The 17,328-nt window shown below is 52.4% G+C and overlaps 1 protein-coding gene across 1 annotated transcript in view; it reads left to right on the top strand.

The window, feature by feature from the left end:
* Umodl1 (uromodulin like 1) overlaps nucleotides 1-17,328 on the top strand; it is a 49,364-nt gene that overhangs the window by 4,351 nt on the left and 27,685 nt on the right. The window contains exons 3-4 of the mRNA XM_029560793.1: nucleotides 1,668-1,805; nucleotides 14,624-14,878. Coding sequence (XP_029416653.1) covers nucleotides 1,668-1,805; nucleotides 14,624-14,878 — 393 coding nt within the window. The remainder of the gene's footprint in view (nucleotides 1-1,667; nucleotides 1,806-14,623; nucleotides 14,879-17,328) is intronic.

Raw genomic sequence — 17,328 nt, forward strand, 5'->3', positions numbered from 1 at the left:
TGAGTTCAAGGCCAGCCTGGTCTACATAGTGAGTTCCAGGACAGCTGGGACTACAGGGAGACCCTGTCTGAAAAAGACAAAAAAAAATCTATGTCAAAGACTGGCAAATGTTTTCTGAAAGCATTTGGCCTCATGGGTCATGGGGTCTGTGGGTGTGGTGGCGCACACCTCTAATTCCAGCACTCAGGAGGCAGAGGCAAGCAGATCTCTGTGAGTTCAAGGCCAGCCTGGTCTACATAGTGAGTTCCAGGACAGCTGGGGCTACAGGGAGACCCTGTCTCAAAAAGACAAAAAAAAATCTATGTCAAAGACTGGCAAATGTTTTCTGAAAGCATTTGGCCTCATGGGTCATGTGGTCTGTCTTAGCTCCTCAGCTCTGCCGCTGGTACAGCTGTGGCTTGTGTGCAAAGGGCTAGGGACGGAGAACCCCATCCTGGTTGAAGCTGGGGCATGTGGCTGCTGAAGTGGACGCAGTGTTGTCTCTGACATCAATTATGTCAGGAGTGGAAGCCAGTGAAGACCCTGGAACTGTATTTACCTTCAGTGAGCTCCACGGGTGTCCATGTAAACCAGGCTGTGTTGCTAGAGTGCCAATGGCTGAAGTTCTTCTCTGGTCTCTTCCGATGATGTCCCTCAGTCAGTGGTCACGGGACCATTCCCAGAAGTCAATGAGCAGCCGTGACATCTCAGATATACGGTGGTCTGTGGCGGTCTGAGGAAGCGAGGTTTGGTTTTAGACTGGGAGCCGTCATAACTTGGAAGAGGGCTGCGATTGGATGCCATGGTTAGAAACTGGGGGGATGGCGTGAAGAGAAGTTATAACTGGTAAACAATTCGTAGCCATACTTTTTGGCAGGAAAAGGGGCTGGTGCTTTGTGGGTGATGGTGAGCTTTCCTGCCTGAGCTTAGACACATTTAGATGTGCAGTGGCCTAGAATTACCTCCCTTCAACCTGGGCAGGTGCCTGAGACATTGACTAGGAGGATGACAGGTCCACTGGGCAGGGAGGGCCAGCTGGGAACCGGGGGTATGCCAGATTCTCCCTCAGCCCAGGAAGCTGCCAGTCCCCTTGGTTTATTCTTGGCACTGTTGTGCTATGACCAGGAGACTCAGCCCAGCTCTAGAGTGATGCACTCAGGCCACAGCAGCTGCCCAGAGTGGCAAGTTGGGGGTGAGCACGCTTGGACCCTGTATTAGTTACTTTTCTGTTGCTGTGTTAGAAACACTGACCAAAGAAACTTATAGAAGGAAGAGTTTATTTAAGCTTATGGTTCCAGAGGAATTACAGTCTGTGATGGCAGGAGGCACAGTGGCAGGAGGAGACATGGTGGCAGAGGCGGCTGGAGCAGGAGCAGAAGCTAAGCTCTCACATCTTCAAGCAGGCACAGGAAGCAAGAGAGCGACTTGAGATCCAGCAAGGCTTAGGAACTCTCTAAGCTGCCCTCAGTGACCTGCTCCCTCCAGCATGGCCACACTTTCTAAGACCTCCCAAAACAGTGCCACCAACTGGGGACAAAATGTCCACATACTTGGACCCCATAGGGGATGTTCTCATTCAAACCACCACAGACACTGCCCAGACCTGGGTGGCTGGGAGGACGTGTGCAGAGCACATTAAGGAGGAGGAAGTGGCTGTGCTGGCTCTCACCTGTTGTACTTGCCCACAGATGTGAACGAGTGTTTGTACGAAGAACTCCATGCCTGCCCTATAGGACAGCAGTGTGTGAACGTGGAGGGCTCTTACCAGTGCATCTCTACTGAGCAGCCTACCTCTTCTTCCCAGGAGCTGAACCACACAGGTGAAGGTAACACTGGGCTCTCAGATGGAGTGGGGGATGATACAGAGGTTGTTTCAAGGGTAGACACAGACCTTAGATACTCCTGTAATCTGCCTACAAGGGTGTGAGGTCCAAACTCTGAAATCAGGAACAGAGGAGGGTCACAGGACACTGGGAGAGTAAAGAGATTGTGAGGAGTCATAGGCAGATAGGACACACTTTATTCATCAGCACAAAGACTGCTAGGTAAGCAGACGCCCAGCAGGTACCTAGGTACACGCCAATACGTGCAGGCCACACACAGGCAGAATCAGATACACATGAATATGATACACAGGTGGCATGGGGGTAGGCACACAAGCCTACACACACACACACACACACACACACACACACACTCACACACAGAGGCAGGCTGGGCAAGGCTCTGACCTGAAGGTCATATTTTACAGACTCATACAAAGGAGAATTCTGCCAGGAATAGTTACATACAGATCATATCACTGTTTACTTTTGGGGTTTCTGGACATCCTGTGTCAGCCATCTTGTGCTGACTCATAGCCCTCCGATGTTTGACATTAGTCATCTTGGCTCATGCTAGATATCCATCAACAGCATGTGATCTAAACATCAACTAGCCTGGGCAGCCTTTGTTCAGAGGGCCCCCTGGCTCCAGGCACAGAAGGGCCACTGGGTTCTTGCCGCCACGCCTGCTCTCCTGGCAGGGCAGTCTTGCATCTGTTTTTTAATGTAGCAGATGTTTAGTTAGAACATGCTTTGTGCTAGAAACACTATAATATCATGATCATGTCAGAACCCTGCTCTCGGATGCTCCTGGATACTGGTCATGCCTGGTGTGTGATTAGGACAGTTGTCATTTCCTGAGATGCTCAAAAGTGAAAGGGACAAAGAAGTATTTGTATAGAGACCAGAAGGGTATGGCAGGTCCATCTTTGGCTTTGTATGGATGACCTAAAGGCAAAGAACTTGAACAGGGTGTCAGCAGGGACACTTGGGAGGAGCACCTGGCTCTGTTCTGGTTGGGAAGGATGGGTGGGCCCATGAGGTGACCCTGGGGCCGGGTATGTGTAACTGGCTTCTACCACTCTGGGGTTCGCAGTCAGAAATAACTACACAGTGGGCCTCCTTTATCTTCGGTTTCATTTTCTGAGGTTTCCATTGCCTGTGATCCGGAAGTAATTCCTAAGTTTTAAATTACAAGCTGTTTGGAGTAGTGCAATGAAATCTCATAGCATCCAGCTCCATCCTGCTCTGGATGTGAGCCATCTCTAAGTCCTGCAACTCCACACTGTGTACACCGTCTGCCCATTAGTCACCCCACAGCTGATTCAGTTGTCAGACGCTCTGTGACCATATCACAGTGTTGGTGACCCCCATGAGGTAGCCGTGGCCTCCACGCCACCTCACATAATAGTAAGGGGTGGGTGCCGTGAGTCAGGTCTTTTGAGACAGAGACAACCTCATGGTACATTGTAATGACTGTTGTGTTTTATCATTCTCCCTGTTCATCTCTTAATGTGTCTTACTGTCTAGTGCATGAGTTAACCTTCATCAGCAGGATGTATGTGTAGGACAGAATGGTATGTGTCACTCAGGACTACCTACACTTTCTGGCACCCACTGAGGGGAGGGGAGTGTGGGTGGCAGCTGTTAGGTTCCCCTGCTGGCAAGGGGTTGCTGTAGTTTGAGACATGGGAAGGTGCTGTCCTCATAAGGAGAGGTCTTGGCTGGGGCTGAGCAGGGCGGGCTCAAGCTTGAGGCTTGCTGATGCCTTTGGTGCAGGGCAGGAAGAAGGAGTAGGTGGAGCCTAGGTGGGGTTCTGGCAAAGGTGATGGGAGAGACCTAGCTTGTCATCCTTATTTTGACAGTAAGAGTCCAGACAGAGGACACTGAGTAGGGACACCCAGGTGCTGCCCGAGTTGGACATTTGGTGCTGGGTACCATGTGCCCCTCTGGGGCCGTCAGCATCCAGGTGGCATATAACGGTGGGCATGGCAGAGAGAGGAAAGGGCATGTGTGACTGGGACCCCAAGACTTAGGTCCAGGGTGAGAGGCTTGGAAAGGTGCGAGGGAGGCAGGGAACTGTGTCTGGGAGGCAGGAGAAGGAGCTGGAGCGGCCAGAGCCCTGAACCCCATGCAAAGCTTTGGGGGACCAGCACCAGCAGCAAGAGCACAGCAAAGTGACATCAGCGCTCTGGGCGGCGCCTTTGGAGGGTGCGGTGGGGAGACCCTCGTGTGGATGATGGAGGTGTGGGAGGAATGGGTGGAGGGTCAGCAAGAGAAGTCCCCATGAACCGCATCGTGAGGAGAGACAGGGACACAGCGTACACTTGGAGCTGGCACCCGGCAGTCTGTTGAAGTCAGAGGACCCTGGGGTGCATTTGGTACTAGCAGGAGGGATCTGGTCAAACCTGTGGCTCTTAAGCTCCTGAGGTCAGCCTGCATGAAACTCGGATGGCAGAGGAGGCAGCCAGGGTCCAGCTGGAAACCAAGCATGGCCCAGCTGCTGGGGTGCGAAGTGAGCAAGTGGACCCACTCACTGCTTCCACCCCGGGGAAGGGGATTACATTAACATTACGTAGATGGGGGCAGGTTAGCCTTTATGTGCTTGCTCCCTCATGTGGCTCTGAGGCTTGGCGTTAACCGTGTCCTGAACCCCGTTGCCAGGGAACTTGTGCTTGGTAACAGACCGTAAGGAAGATGAGGGCAAAGATGAGACACGGAGGTGAGGGTTAGACTAAGGAGAGTGCCAGGGTGGATGGGGCCTGGGGTGCCGTCAGGCCCAGGGACCTGGTGACTGGAATGCGGGGAAGGGCTGAGGATCAAGCTGTGAGGCTGTTGGGTACAGCCACTAAGGCAGAACAGGGGCCCTACAATGAAGCCACTCTAAAGATGTCCACCTGCTAATCCAGGATCTGTGCAAGTGTCACCTGACATGGCAAAAAAAACCCAAAACAAAACAAAACAAAACAACAAACCTGTGGATGGGATTAATCTAGAGATGCTGGATAATCCTGGAGGTCCAAACAAAACAAAACAAAAAACAAACCTGCTAATCCAGGATCTGTGCAAGTGTCACCTGACATGGCAAAAAAACCCCAAAACAAAACAAAACAAAAAACAAACCTGTGGATGGGATTAATCTAGAGATGCTGGATAATCCTGGAGGTCCAATGTCATCACAGATGTCCTTATGAGAGGGAGGCAGGAAGCACAGGGTCAGGAAGATGTGAAGGGGATGTCCGGGGTAGAGCCAGAAGGACACTGTCCTGCTGGTCTGGAAGATGGAGGGAGGAGGGAGGCATGGAACGTGAGGGTCTCTAGCACATGGGCAGAAGAAAGGACTCTCTCTGGAGCCTTTGGGGGAACGCAGCCTCTTGCCACCTTGATTTAAGCCTCTGACGTCAGAACTGGGTGGGAACACCTGTTGTGGTAACCTGTCACAGTGATCACAGGACACTCATGCCTGGGTTCAATTTACAGCCTTGGAGGTGGAGCCCGTGTGAGGGTCCACCTCAGGAGGCTAGTGGCACAGGGGCCAGGGGAGAGGTGGGAGATGGGGCAGCAGGAGGGAGGGTAGTGTCATGGCAAGAGAGGCTCTCCTCTACCCCCTAAGGGCCATCTTGCCCCAGCCACCTCTCTTCCATCCCACCTCAAAGTCTTTGAATTCTTTATCATCTCATTTCATCATAAAACATCAGAGCGCATCTCTAAGAGATAGGAGATGCTAAAATCCAAAATGCCACCCCCTATTATCGTTCCTAGGTCATCAAGGCAACTGCTCCTTTATCTTATCCCATGTCCAGTCTGTTGTCATCAAAATGAGGTCTGTTTGAGCTGGAATTTTGATTGTGTCCACTACTTAGTTCTGGTGGCTTGGAGCTGTTTACTTTATGTCCCTCCTGCCTCTCACTATCCCGGGTCCCACCCCCTCCTGCAGGCTTGTCCTATCTCTTGCTGTGATGAAAGCGACTTGGAAGGCACGTGTTTATTTGGCTTCCAGGGTATAGCCCACTATGGAGGGATAGGGCAGGGCCCCCGAAGCAGAAGCTGAAGCAGAGACCACAGAGGAGCGCTGCTCACTGGCTCGCTTCCCCGTTTGCTCAGCTACCTTTCTTATACAGCCCAGGACCATCTGTGCAGGGGCGGTACCAGTCACAGTGGGCTGGGCCCTCCTACATCAATTAGCAATTAAGAAATTGTCCCACAGACATGCCCACAGGCTAATCTGCTGGAGGAAATTCCTCAATGGACAGTCCCTCTTTCCAGGTATGTGTAGGTATGTGTCAAGTTGACAAAACTATGGCAGGGCTCAAGTTTGTGATTGCCTCCCTGGGGAGTCCTTGTGTTTCCTGTGCTGGATACTCAGCTCTGGAGCAGGGACCTTCCCGCACACCTTTCATTGGCCCTGCGTGTCTTTAGTGCCTGGTCAGATTGTCAGAGCATTCAGAGAATGTTTCTGCAGCATAGATATATGGACGGCAGAGTGGATCCCCAGGCACCGCGGAGGCAGCTCGGGAGTCATGCCGTCTCCTGTCCCTGTACAAGGTTCACCTGCTGGCCCTTGCACTCTGGAGGCTCTGCGCCACTTCCTGAGGACCCCTGGCCTGGATTCTTGGTGCCCTCAGCCTCTGGCCTTTCTATAGGTGGGGTGTGTGCTATCATGTCCCAGCCTCACCTTTTCTTCCCAGATCACTCAAATCCAGGCATGGAACCCTTACTGCGGGTACATCCTACTGCTGGGTAGGGACAGATTAGATCTAGGAAGAGACCAATGCCACCATCTTCCTCCTCAGTGGAAGATATCATGATGTTTTATAGGCAGATGCTGACAAAATAGCTGTGTCCCTCCCCCTGCCAACTATCATTCAACTCTGGGCACGGAGGGGAAGTAGCTCATTCCCTGGGGCTCAAGGATTATGGATCCTTTGGGAACATGGCAGACATGGTAGAGGCCACTTTGAGCATCTCTTCCATGAGATGACCTTGAAATGGAAACTCAGGCTAAGACACAGTAAAGGAAGCTGGGCCTAAGGTGGGAGCCAGGGCCAAGCACTACAGATGCTTGCTCTGAGGGTACCCTGCTGTGCGAAGTGTGCCTATGATATGCAACAGCTAATCTCAATCTATGGACATGAGGCAGGTGGGAGGCAGTGGGGGGAGGGTGCAGGTGGGGCACTGGTCGGGGTAGGCAGGAGGCAGGTGGGAGACGGCAGAGCAGGCAGGGTCTACTGAGCAGGTGGTGGTGGTGGTGGCACCGTGGCAAGGGTGGACAGGTGCTGGGCAGAAAAAGCCCCACCCTGGGCACAGCATAGGGGTGCAGTCTGCCACAGAGCCATGAACACCCTGGGTGCAAATTGCACATGGTTAAGAATCACATGAGCTTTGGCTCACCCTAGGCTCTGCCAAAGCACCTTGTAAGGATTGCCCCATTTCCTAGCCTCAGTCGGCAGCACACAATTCAAAAGGTGGCGCCCAGGCAGTGAAGGTCGCCTCACGCAGGGTCCCCGAGGTTGGCTCAGCACAGACATCCTCCAGTCCAGCTGCCAGTCCTTGGCACTTAGGGCATCCTGAGTTTGTAGACCATCTCCTGCTCAGGAGTCACTATGCTGGGTGCTCCAGGGAATGGCACCATAGCTCGTCTGCAGCCTGGCCTATCCCCCTGGCCACTAATGTATATGAGAGAGAGCTGAGCTGTCTTCAGAAGTCTAAGGCCAGTATATGAATTAATTTCTCATTACTGTGACAAAGTAACTCACAAAAGCAACTCAAGGGAGGAAGGGCTTATTGTAACTCACAGTTTGAGGGTACAATCCCTTGTGGCGGGGGCTGGGCTTGACGGTAGGAAGCGCGAGGCAGTTGGCCACACTGCCTCTGCAGTCGGGAAGCAGAGAGAAATGTTGGTGCTCAGCTAGCTTCCTCTTTTGAACCCCAGCCCATTGGATGGTGCCAGCCATATGCAGAGTGGGGAATTCTGAAATGCTCCTGCAGACACCCCGAAGGTGTGTCTCCTACATGACTCTGAATCCCATCAAGCTGATGATATTAACCGTGGCAGACGGTCTTCCCAGGAATGTTCTGCCTTCCATCAGAATAAAGCCTGTAGGGAAGAGTTCATGTCACCTGTCCACTGCCCAGTGTCCCTGGAACCGGAGCAGCTTAGGCGCACAACAAATAAACGTGTCACATTCGGAGAAATATGTGATCAGTTGGTCATTGTGTGATCCCTGTGCCACACATGGATGGTGTTGCCTACTGCATTCCTAGGCTTTGTGTGTGTGGTCCTTCATTGACTAAGATGTCATTGTGCAAAGAGTGACTGTTTGCTGGATCAACGAATACCAAGGAAGTTGGAGTGGTGGCTGTGTTTATAGGATCCCCAGGTGTTAAAAAGGAAGACACAGACAGCAGCCCCGCTCTGGCTACAAAGCCCTCCTCTCCCTGGGGAACCCATGACCTTAAGGGTCTGATTAGAGTTGCATGCCTCCCTCATACATGTTATTTCAGGACTCCTGTGGACCAGAGACTCCCTGGTCTATGGAGGCTTAAAATCTTGTCCCTGCTGTACGGAGGCAAGTTGGAATGCAGTCACTTTGACTCTGGTCAAATGATCTGACAAGATGGATGTGTCGGCTCACGCCTTTAATCTCGGTACTCGGGAGGCAGAGATCTCATAGATCTCTCTCTGTGAGATCAAGGCCAGCCTGGTCTACATAGTGAGTTCCGGGCCAGCTGGGGCTATAGGGAGACCCTGTCTCAAAAAGAAAAAAGGTCTAAAGTTTGATAAGCTACTAGACTCTCTGTGGATAGCCGTGTTGCCAGCCACACTGGGCTGTGCTCCAGGCACTACGAGCCTCCAGCAGCCATCTGAACCAAGGACTAAGGATGGATGGGTGACATAGCCCGGGAACAGTACACAGCTTGGGCTGAACGTCTCCCAGAGTGGACTAGTCAGTCATGTGTAGTGTTTTCCAGACCAGAGATTCTGAACCAGTTTTGGCTACTTAGTGCTACGGGAACTACATGTGTTTTAAATTTAGGAGCTAATACAAATGAGCAATTTGCTGGCCTGGCTCAGCGGTGCAAGTCTCTGGAAAATACAGCACAAATTTCAGATGCCTTTCTTATGAAATTAGTCACCCAGTTGATGACACATGGGGTAGCTGGAGTCTTGCACAAGGCCCTAGCCAAACGCATGGATCACCCCGTTCCAGGAACCACGCCTTGGATCTTTCCGATACCGTCTCCATTTTTGGCTGGCGCCTGCCAACTTTTCAGTTGTCTTCTGGACTCATGGCCTCATGAGGCAGGGATGCAGCTGCAGAGGTAACCAGGGCTGGCATGAAAGTAGGTAGTTGAGTGCCCATGAGCCAGTGCAGGTGGCTTTAATTCCAGTTTAATTTCAATCCTCAGAATCTTGGATTGAATGTGTCTTCAACCTTTCAGTCTCCACAAGGCTCGGGTGTAAAGCTGCCATGGGGGAGAGAAAAGAGGAACAGAGTCCGACAGAGACCCCAGGTGGGGGTGTCCCAGTGCACTTCCTGGAGATGGGTCAGGGCTTCCTGGAGGTAACAGGAGCCCCGACCCACAGCTTCGGAGAAACTGATTAGCTTCCCCAAGAGGCCCAGCAAGTCCTGGGGTTCTGTTCCCAGCCACAAGACAGGGAGAGTCACAGATCAAGGGCTGTGGCCAATTTCAGATGATCAAGGCTGCTGTTGCATTTTGCTGTGTGGACAGATGTCTGTCCACCCCACATAGGGCATAAGGACAGACCTAAGAGATTACACCCAAATGTAGTGTGGAGCATGGGTGGTCCCCAAACAGTTTCACTGACGACAAATCTCACCCCGGCATGGATGATGATCTCCCATATCTGCATAGCTGGAGCCTCCCCCTTCAGCACCTTCCACACCCTAGCACCTCCTGAGACCTCATGCAGCTGGGAGGGGCAGGAGAGAGGCTTTAATGACTCCCTGTCCATTCCTTCTATGAGGGAACGGCTGGATCTTGAGGGTCATAGCTGCTCTGAAGGTGACATCTGCTGTGCTGGAGGACAGAGGTCCTCAAACCCTAAGATCGTGTGCAGCACTGAGGGTACAGTTTCCTAGGGCCACTTTAAGAGGAAGCCTCAGACGAAGGAACCCTGGCTGAGGCAGGACCATAAACCAAGTTTCCCGGGGAGAGGGGGTGAGATGGAGTGGTTTTCATTTAAAAATAGCTCAGGAGTGTGTGTCCTACAGAGGCAGATCGGCCTTAGGATATTTGAGTGTGTCGATTTATTGCAGAGCAAAGAACTCTCACCTAAGTTGTGCTGCCCAGTGTGGAAAGGGTGCCCAGAAAGCTTATGAAACAGGAGCTGGGGTGGTGGTGGCTGGGAGATGGGTCAGCAGTTAAGAGGACTTGCTCCTCTTCCAGAGGAACAAGTCCCATTCCCAGGACCCACATTGGGTGGCTCATAACCATCTGTAACTCCAGTTCCAGGGGACCCGAGCTGCCTTCTGGCCTCCGTGAGCACATGCATACATGTGGTACGCTTACATGTATTCAAGTATACACATGTATTTGGGGAGGGAGAGGAGGGGAGGAAAGGGTTTATTTGTCTTACATCTCCCGGGTCACAGTTCATCAGGGTGCCCAAGGTAGGAACTCAGGGCGGGAACCTGGAGGCAGGAGCTGGAGCACAGGCCATGGAGGAACGCTGCTTACTGGCTTGCTCCACTGACCTGTCCTCAATCTGCTTTCTTTTACAAGCTAGGTCCCCTGCCCAGGGATACACATGTATTTTTAAAGAAGGAGCTGGGGATATATGACCATCCCGAGGTCACAGTAACAAAGCATTACAGGGGACATGACTCGAGTCACAGAAATGTGTCTCCTCACAGTCCACGAGGCCACAAGTCCCAAACAGGCATCACAGTGCCAAAGGAAGATGTTTGGGCTGAGACTCCTTCTGGACATCTGCAGGATAGTCTGCTCCTTCCCGCCTCTACTCAGCAGCTGCCAGAAATCTTCAGCTTATGGCTGCACCGCGGTGTCCTACGCCAGGTCTTCCTCTGCTCCTCCTCACAGGGCCTTCTGTTCTGAGTGTGTCACTCCGACTCCCCTCTGCACCTCTCTTATACAGACACCCGTGTTTGTGTTTGAGACCACACCTGCAAAGACCCCTTTTTCAAATATGCTTCCAGGGATTTGGACCTGGTATCCTTTGAGGTCATGATCTGGCCTCCTCCTGGTGGTAGGATAGCTTAGGGGCACATAAACTCTGTCGCTAGTTACTAGACAGCTTTGCCATTTAGACTTTTTCTGAGTTTTGGTTTGTTTTCCGTGAAGTGGGGGTTGTGGAAGGACTCCCCTAGCTGGCTGAGCTGGCACCAGGATAACAGGGCTGGCACATAGTACTCAGATGAAGGGACCCATAACTGTCATGGACAGCTTGCATAGTGTGACATGCATGTCATGGGGACACCTCATGGGCTTATAGCAGGGAGTGCCCCCACAGCCCCGTCCCTGTGACAGCTATGATGCAGGCTGTGCTGGTTTGGACATGGACATTTCTGTGTGCTTCCTGGCACAGCTGTGGGTGTGACTTCATCCTTCCCCGAGCGTCCGTGGTAATGCTGGGTTCACGGTAGGGAAATTGCCACTCCCATGGATCAATGGTGGAATGTGGACAGCTTTGAGTCCAGGGCAGCACACTGGAGAAGTCGCACCATATCTGGAGACAGCATTGCGGGGGGCAGGGGGCAGGGCTGAATTTGGATCGAGAGGACTTTCCTTTCTGCCAATAGCATTGGCTCTGCGGAGACCTGAGGGCAGCTCTACAGCTGCCCAGAGGTCTCACATGCTAAACACTGGGTTTGTAGCCCTATCCTTACAATCCCAGAGCTACCGGATTGGAAAGAATGTGTGAGACGATGGCATTAAACAGGTGTCGTGGATACTGCCAGCCCACACCCTCCAGACCTCTCCTTAACCAGTCCTCTGTTCTCCTTTCAAAGGGGTGTCATTTCATGTTGATCCCACCCCATCAGAGCACCCTTTGAAATATCCCACCAGGCAGATGGGCCATCGGCTGCCACATACCAAGTGCGAGTTGTGAGCTGTAGGACACAGGAAGGGTCAGAGCCCCAGGGGGCTGCGTGCTGCTGTCTGGCTTCCGTGGGGGCTTCTAGTCTGCACTTTCTTGTTGACCAGTGTCATGTCACTGCATCAGTGTCTTCCATGCATGTGGACCCTTTGTTCTTGGACTTGCGTGTCCTGTCTGCAGAAATAGCACGGCCAGAGTCGTCGGCAGAAATTTTGAGAGACGAGGGCAAACCTTCTTTGCTGTTTCTCTGTTGTGTGAGGCACTAGCTCCTGTGCACGGACCAGTGGGATGTGCTGGTGGCTGGAAGGCTGGAGGTAGAGGTTTCCACTTTGAGGGTCCCAGTGACTGGAGCTGGGGGTGAGGCCCTCCGAGTCAGGCCTGCAGCTGCCGCTCAACTCACACACTCCACATTCCTTGCCAAGAAGGAAAACACCATGGGGTGAACTTCTGGGTCCACATCTGTTTTTACTACTGAGACCTCAAAACACACTCACTTCCACATCCTAGGAGTGTTCTGGGGAAGTGGTAAGGATTTGGAGGTTGCCACTGGTCCTGTCCAGCTGAAGCATGAGGGAGCTTGGGTTTCCATGATTGAAACCCACCTTTCTTGTACTGGGTCTGTGAGAGCACTCCACAAGGAGTCCACATACATGTGACAAAAGGCAACTCAGTGATGACCAGGAGGGGGAGGCAGAAGAGCTGTGTTGTAGAACTGTGACTGGGCACTGAACTTAATTCTGAGATTCCCAGCAGCCAAGGCAAAAAGGGAAAATGGGGTTACACTGGTGTTTTGTTCTTTACTGAGAGTAAACAGTCACTTGTGTTTCACAAGACAGACTTTTTTCATGGCACTAAAAAAGCATATCTTCTATGTTATTTTCTTGCATGTGTGCGCATATGTGTGCATGTTTGTGTGTGTTCAGTGCACACACAAGTGCACATTTGTATAGAGCTGGGAGAACAACCTCAGGGGTCAGTCCTCAGGTGCCACACAAGTTCTCTCCTCAACCCAGAGCTCTTCAAGCAGGCCAGGCTGGCTCGCCAGTGAGCCCCAGGGGTCTGCCTGTCTCTGCCTCTCCAGTGCTGGGACCACAAGCTTGTGCCACCGCACCCAGCTGTTTGATTGCTTGTTTTTACATAGATTCTGGGGATTGAACTCAGACCCTCGTGCAAGGCAGACATTTTAGCTCACTGAGCCAACCTGTGTCTTGTAAGTTCGGACATAAAGGGTTTTAGGAAATGCCACAGTTGGAGGGTTTTTTCCTATGGTTTTTGCAAAAGCTTTTCTAAAGTCTTCTTTGCTTTTTGTTTTAAGAGAACTGAAATTCCGATGCCCAAACCTAGGTAGTCCTTGAAGGTCCCCTTCTGTCTGAAATCCCTGCTGCCGAAGGCCTGCTGGAGAACCGGGTGGTTTTCACCCCAACAGAGCTTTGCTTCTACTAGAATTGTAGAGATGTTGGCTGGTCCGTTGCACGCTTGCTTCCTAATCTTACATTTCCATAGGAAAGTCTAAACGGAGCTCTGAAGGGAACCCGGCCTGATTCTGACGCTGGCTTTCTGTGAGGGCCGAAGGCAGAGGGGGATAAAGTCCTTGTGTGGACGGAGAGGTGCACGTGTTGGCGTGGCCACAGCCTGGGAGTGCATGTCAAGGCTGTGTTTACAGATACAGCATAGTGGACCTCACTATAAGTGTTCCCTGTGTGATTGTCACGGTCGCCATGAAATGTTTTAACGTGTGCGTGTGCGTACCTGTGGAGGCCCGAGGTTGACACTGGGCATCTTCTTCGGTCTCTCTCTACTTTATTATTCTGTAGCGTGTGTACACATGTGTGGCGTGTGTACATAAGTGTATGTGTGTTTGTGTGCGTACGTGCGGATGCACATATGTGCACATGGTGTGAAAGCCTGGGGCTCATGTTGGGAGTCATCTGCTCTCCACCTTCTTTCAAGTAGGGTCTTTCCCTTGGACCCAGAGCCTTGTCAGTATGGTTAGTCAGTTCACTCTGGGTTTGGGGCATGGGGATCCCGTCTCCGTCTTCCAAGTCCTGGAATTGCAGGTGGGCTGCCATGAGCACTTGGCATTTACGCGGCTTCTAAGGGTCAGAATGCTGGTCCTTGCACTTGCTTGGCAAGTGGTTTATCCACTGAGCCATCCCCCTAGCCCTTTACCTCGGGTTTTGAGCCAGGTTTCTCACAGAATCTGGAGCTCGACGCTTTGTGTAGACTAGCTGTCCACTAAGCCCTGGGAATCCTCCTGACTCACCCTCCCCAGCGCTGGGATCGTAAGAGCGTGCCTGGCTTTTCACACGGGTTCTCGGGGATTGAACTCAGGTCCTCGTGCTTTGAGGCAAGCGCTTTACCAATGTAGCCACCTCCCCAGCCCTATTTTCTGATCAGTTCCATACAGGGGCTGCTGAGACTTCAACTCAGACCCCTTTTTGTTTCTTCCTCATTTCATCTCAAACACCCCTGTCCCCTAATGAAATCCTGTTCTACCTTCTAAAATCGTTCAGAACTTTAAAAAGCATGGCTTTGATAGCTCCTTGGAGTTATGGGTATGTGCCACCATGCCCAGCTTTTGATAGGTCTATTTTGATCCAAGGCTGTTAGTTAATTATTATGAGAAGACAGGCGTCAGTCTGTGTTGTCATCTCAATAAGCAGATGGGACTGAGGTCCAGGCTGCTCTGCCTTTTTAAGGTACAACCTCCCTGAAGTCCACGTGTCTCTCTCCCTAGATTGTCCTCCAGTCCGTGACTTCGTGGCTCTCAACGTCACCAGCAGCAGTTTTCACCTGTCCTGGAGTTTAAATTCCACTCAGAACCATACTTTACGCATTCACGTGTACAGAGATGGAGAACTGCTCAGGAGCACCTGGACTGGGGGCCGAGCCTTGGCCGTGGCTGGGCTGGAGCCTGGAGTACTGTATAGGGTGAGGACCAGCTACCAGGGGTGCGGGGACAACGTCTCTGCCACGCTGTTCGTCAAGACAGGTAAGGCACAAGTCTGAAAGCCATGCTTCCTCGAGTGGGCCTTTCTGTCCCAGAGCTCTGGTGCCCCGGCATGTCATGTGATTCTGCCCATACTCAGGCAGCAGATGTCCTGCCGCACGCGTCCTCTGACTCTCTGAGCTGCCCACACTGCGCAGGCCCTCAGGTGCTTCCCGAATGCCTTGCTTCCTGTGCCTCTTGCTGAGCACTCCCTCTAACATCCGCTGTTGACCTCCAGGCTCTGTGGGGACCTGTTTTCCCACAGTCTGACACACATGGATGTTGTCAGACCGTAACTACAAACAGCACACACACACTTTTAGTCATACAGACCGGAAGGACTGTCCGAAAAGCCTAGTGCCCTCAGGGTCGGGCAGCTCAGTGGTATCTGCATGAAGCAGGAGAGTGCCCTACTTCCCACGACTCACAGTGTCTGCCCTTCCTGTGCCAGGAGGGAGTGAGTCCCCCAAACCCACAGGACACGTGTATAAGCTTAGAGCTCTTACACAGGGTGGCAGCTGTCGTGGCCATGGTGACATACAGACACGCCAGCTCTGGAGTTGTGGCGTGAACAGGTGGGGCCTCCAAGACCTTCAGGTCCCAGGTTCTCCAGCACAGACGGTAACTGCAGGCTGGGGTCAGGCTCACTGTCATGGCAGAGCCTGCAGAGTGTGGCTACTGCTGGGTGAAGACCCTGGTGGGGTCTCTCTTATGCACAGAGATCCACAGCAGTGTTGGAGACTGAGACAGGGAGCGAGGGACGGAATGAGTGGACCTTGGCGATTCAGCCTTACTCCCTTCATGAGTAGATTTAGGGAGAGCACAAAGCCAAGTCCCCGTGGTCAGGACGGCCTCCAAAGGTCCGTCACAAAATGCACAAAATGCAAACTCCAAATGTGACACTGTTCTGGGTTCCATCCAAAAAGCTCTAGTTCACCTCTCCAGGGACAAGGGGAGGACTGCTCTTTTCCCTTAGGAGAAGCTGAGGCCTGAGAGGGGATCACTTCCCTGTTGTCCTGTGTGTGAGGATGCATGTGGGCTCCCCAAGTCCTCTTGTGCCCTATCTTCTGTGCTCACTGACGTGCCATGTCCCCTCCTGCCTCACCTGGGGTGGTCAGGCACTGCCCCCTTCTCAGTGCGGAAGGGACAGCAGGGACTTGAGTCACGCCCCCACTCATGGCCCTCAGGGAAAACAACCACCCACATTCTCATGCCAGGGATGGAGAATTTGGGAAGATTCTAGAAGACTGTTGCATGATGGTGTATTCCTGCCTTTCTTTCCTTGGCACTGGGAAGGGCCTTTGGCTGCTGAGCCCTCCTGGATGCTCTGACCACTTTAAAGGGCTTTTTCAATCTGTCCTCTGCCAGTTTTTGCCACTGGGCAGAAGGGGGTATCAACCATAGCAACCAATGCCCAGAGTCTCCTGGCAGTAGGTCAGCTCCCAGGGCACTGCAGAGCCTGAGCATCCGTAAGGCTCTGTGATTACATCTCAGTGCTGACTGTGAGCACACAGGAGCTGACGTAAAGGCCGGATGGGCAGGGCCATGGGGGTGCTGGCCTCTTTGCTAAGGTAGGGAGCTCTGAGGAACCTGACCTGGGGGTACATAGTAGATACTAGGCCCCCATACCTGGGGTTTTGCTTTTCAGTGTTTTAGTTACTGAGGTCTGAAAATACTAAGTTCAGTTTGCTGTTAGAATTGCTCTGTTTTACTGCTTGTTAGTGCCCAGCTTGTCCTCTGTGTAATAATAGTTTAGGCTTATCACAGGACAGCAACATGTGAGGAGTTGGTCCCAGGTGTCCACTGACATCTTAGAATGCCTCTCCTGGGATAAGGAGCCTCCCTATAGCTGTGGCAACACGTCTGTGGTTTGAATGTGGCATGCACAGGAGATAGGTTGTGCTGACCCTCGGCCTGTGGGCCCAAGGTTTGTCATCCATCGTCAGTCTGTGGCTGGCTGTCAGTAATCAGGGAGCACAGGGGCTACATGGGAGCCCAGCCCTAATGCCTGCTGACAGTTTAGTTTTACTGTCATGAGAGAGATATATGTTCCCAGGCCCCACCTTGAGTCTTTTCCCCAGTGTCTACAGAAGAGGCAACCTCTTTGCAGAGAGGCAACCTTTCCAGGGACAGAGAAGTGGGGTTTTCAGTGCTGAAACCTGGAAGGTTCTGGCAACTAGGACCAGCAGTCACTCTGATACTGGGGGTCTGGGTGGGGACTGAGTATGAGCACCCAGCTAGGCCTGGTGCTCAGCACCCTTACCCAGGATAGCGGGAGGGAACTCAGGGTCTAAAGCCCAGGTCCCACTGGCGTGGTCCCTGTGTGGTGACTTGGTGTCCCTGTCCACTGTCAGAGTGCATACTGAGTGTCCACTGTCAGAGTGTATACTGAGTGTCCACTGTCAGAATGCATACTGAGTGTCCACTGTCAGAGTGCATACTGAGTGTCCACT

Source organism: Nannospalax galili, unplaced genomic scaffold (assembly GCF_000622305.1).
Source record: "Nannospalax galili isolate Female #2095 unplaced genomic scaffold, S.galili_v1.0 scaffold652, whole genome shotgun sequence".
NCBI classification, from domain to species: Eukaryota; Metazoa; Chordata; class Mammalia; order Rodentia; family Spalacidae; genus Nannospalax; species Nannospalax galili.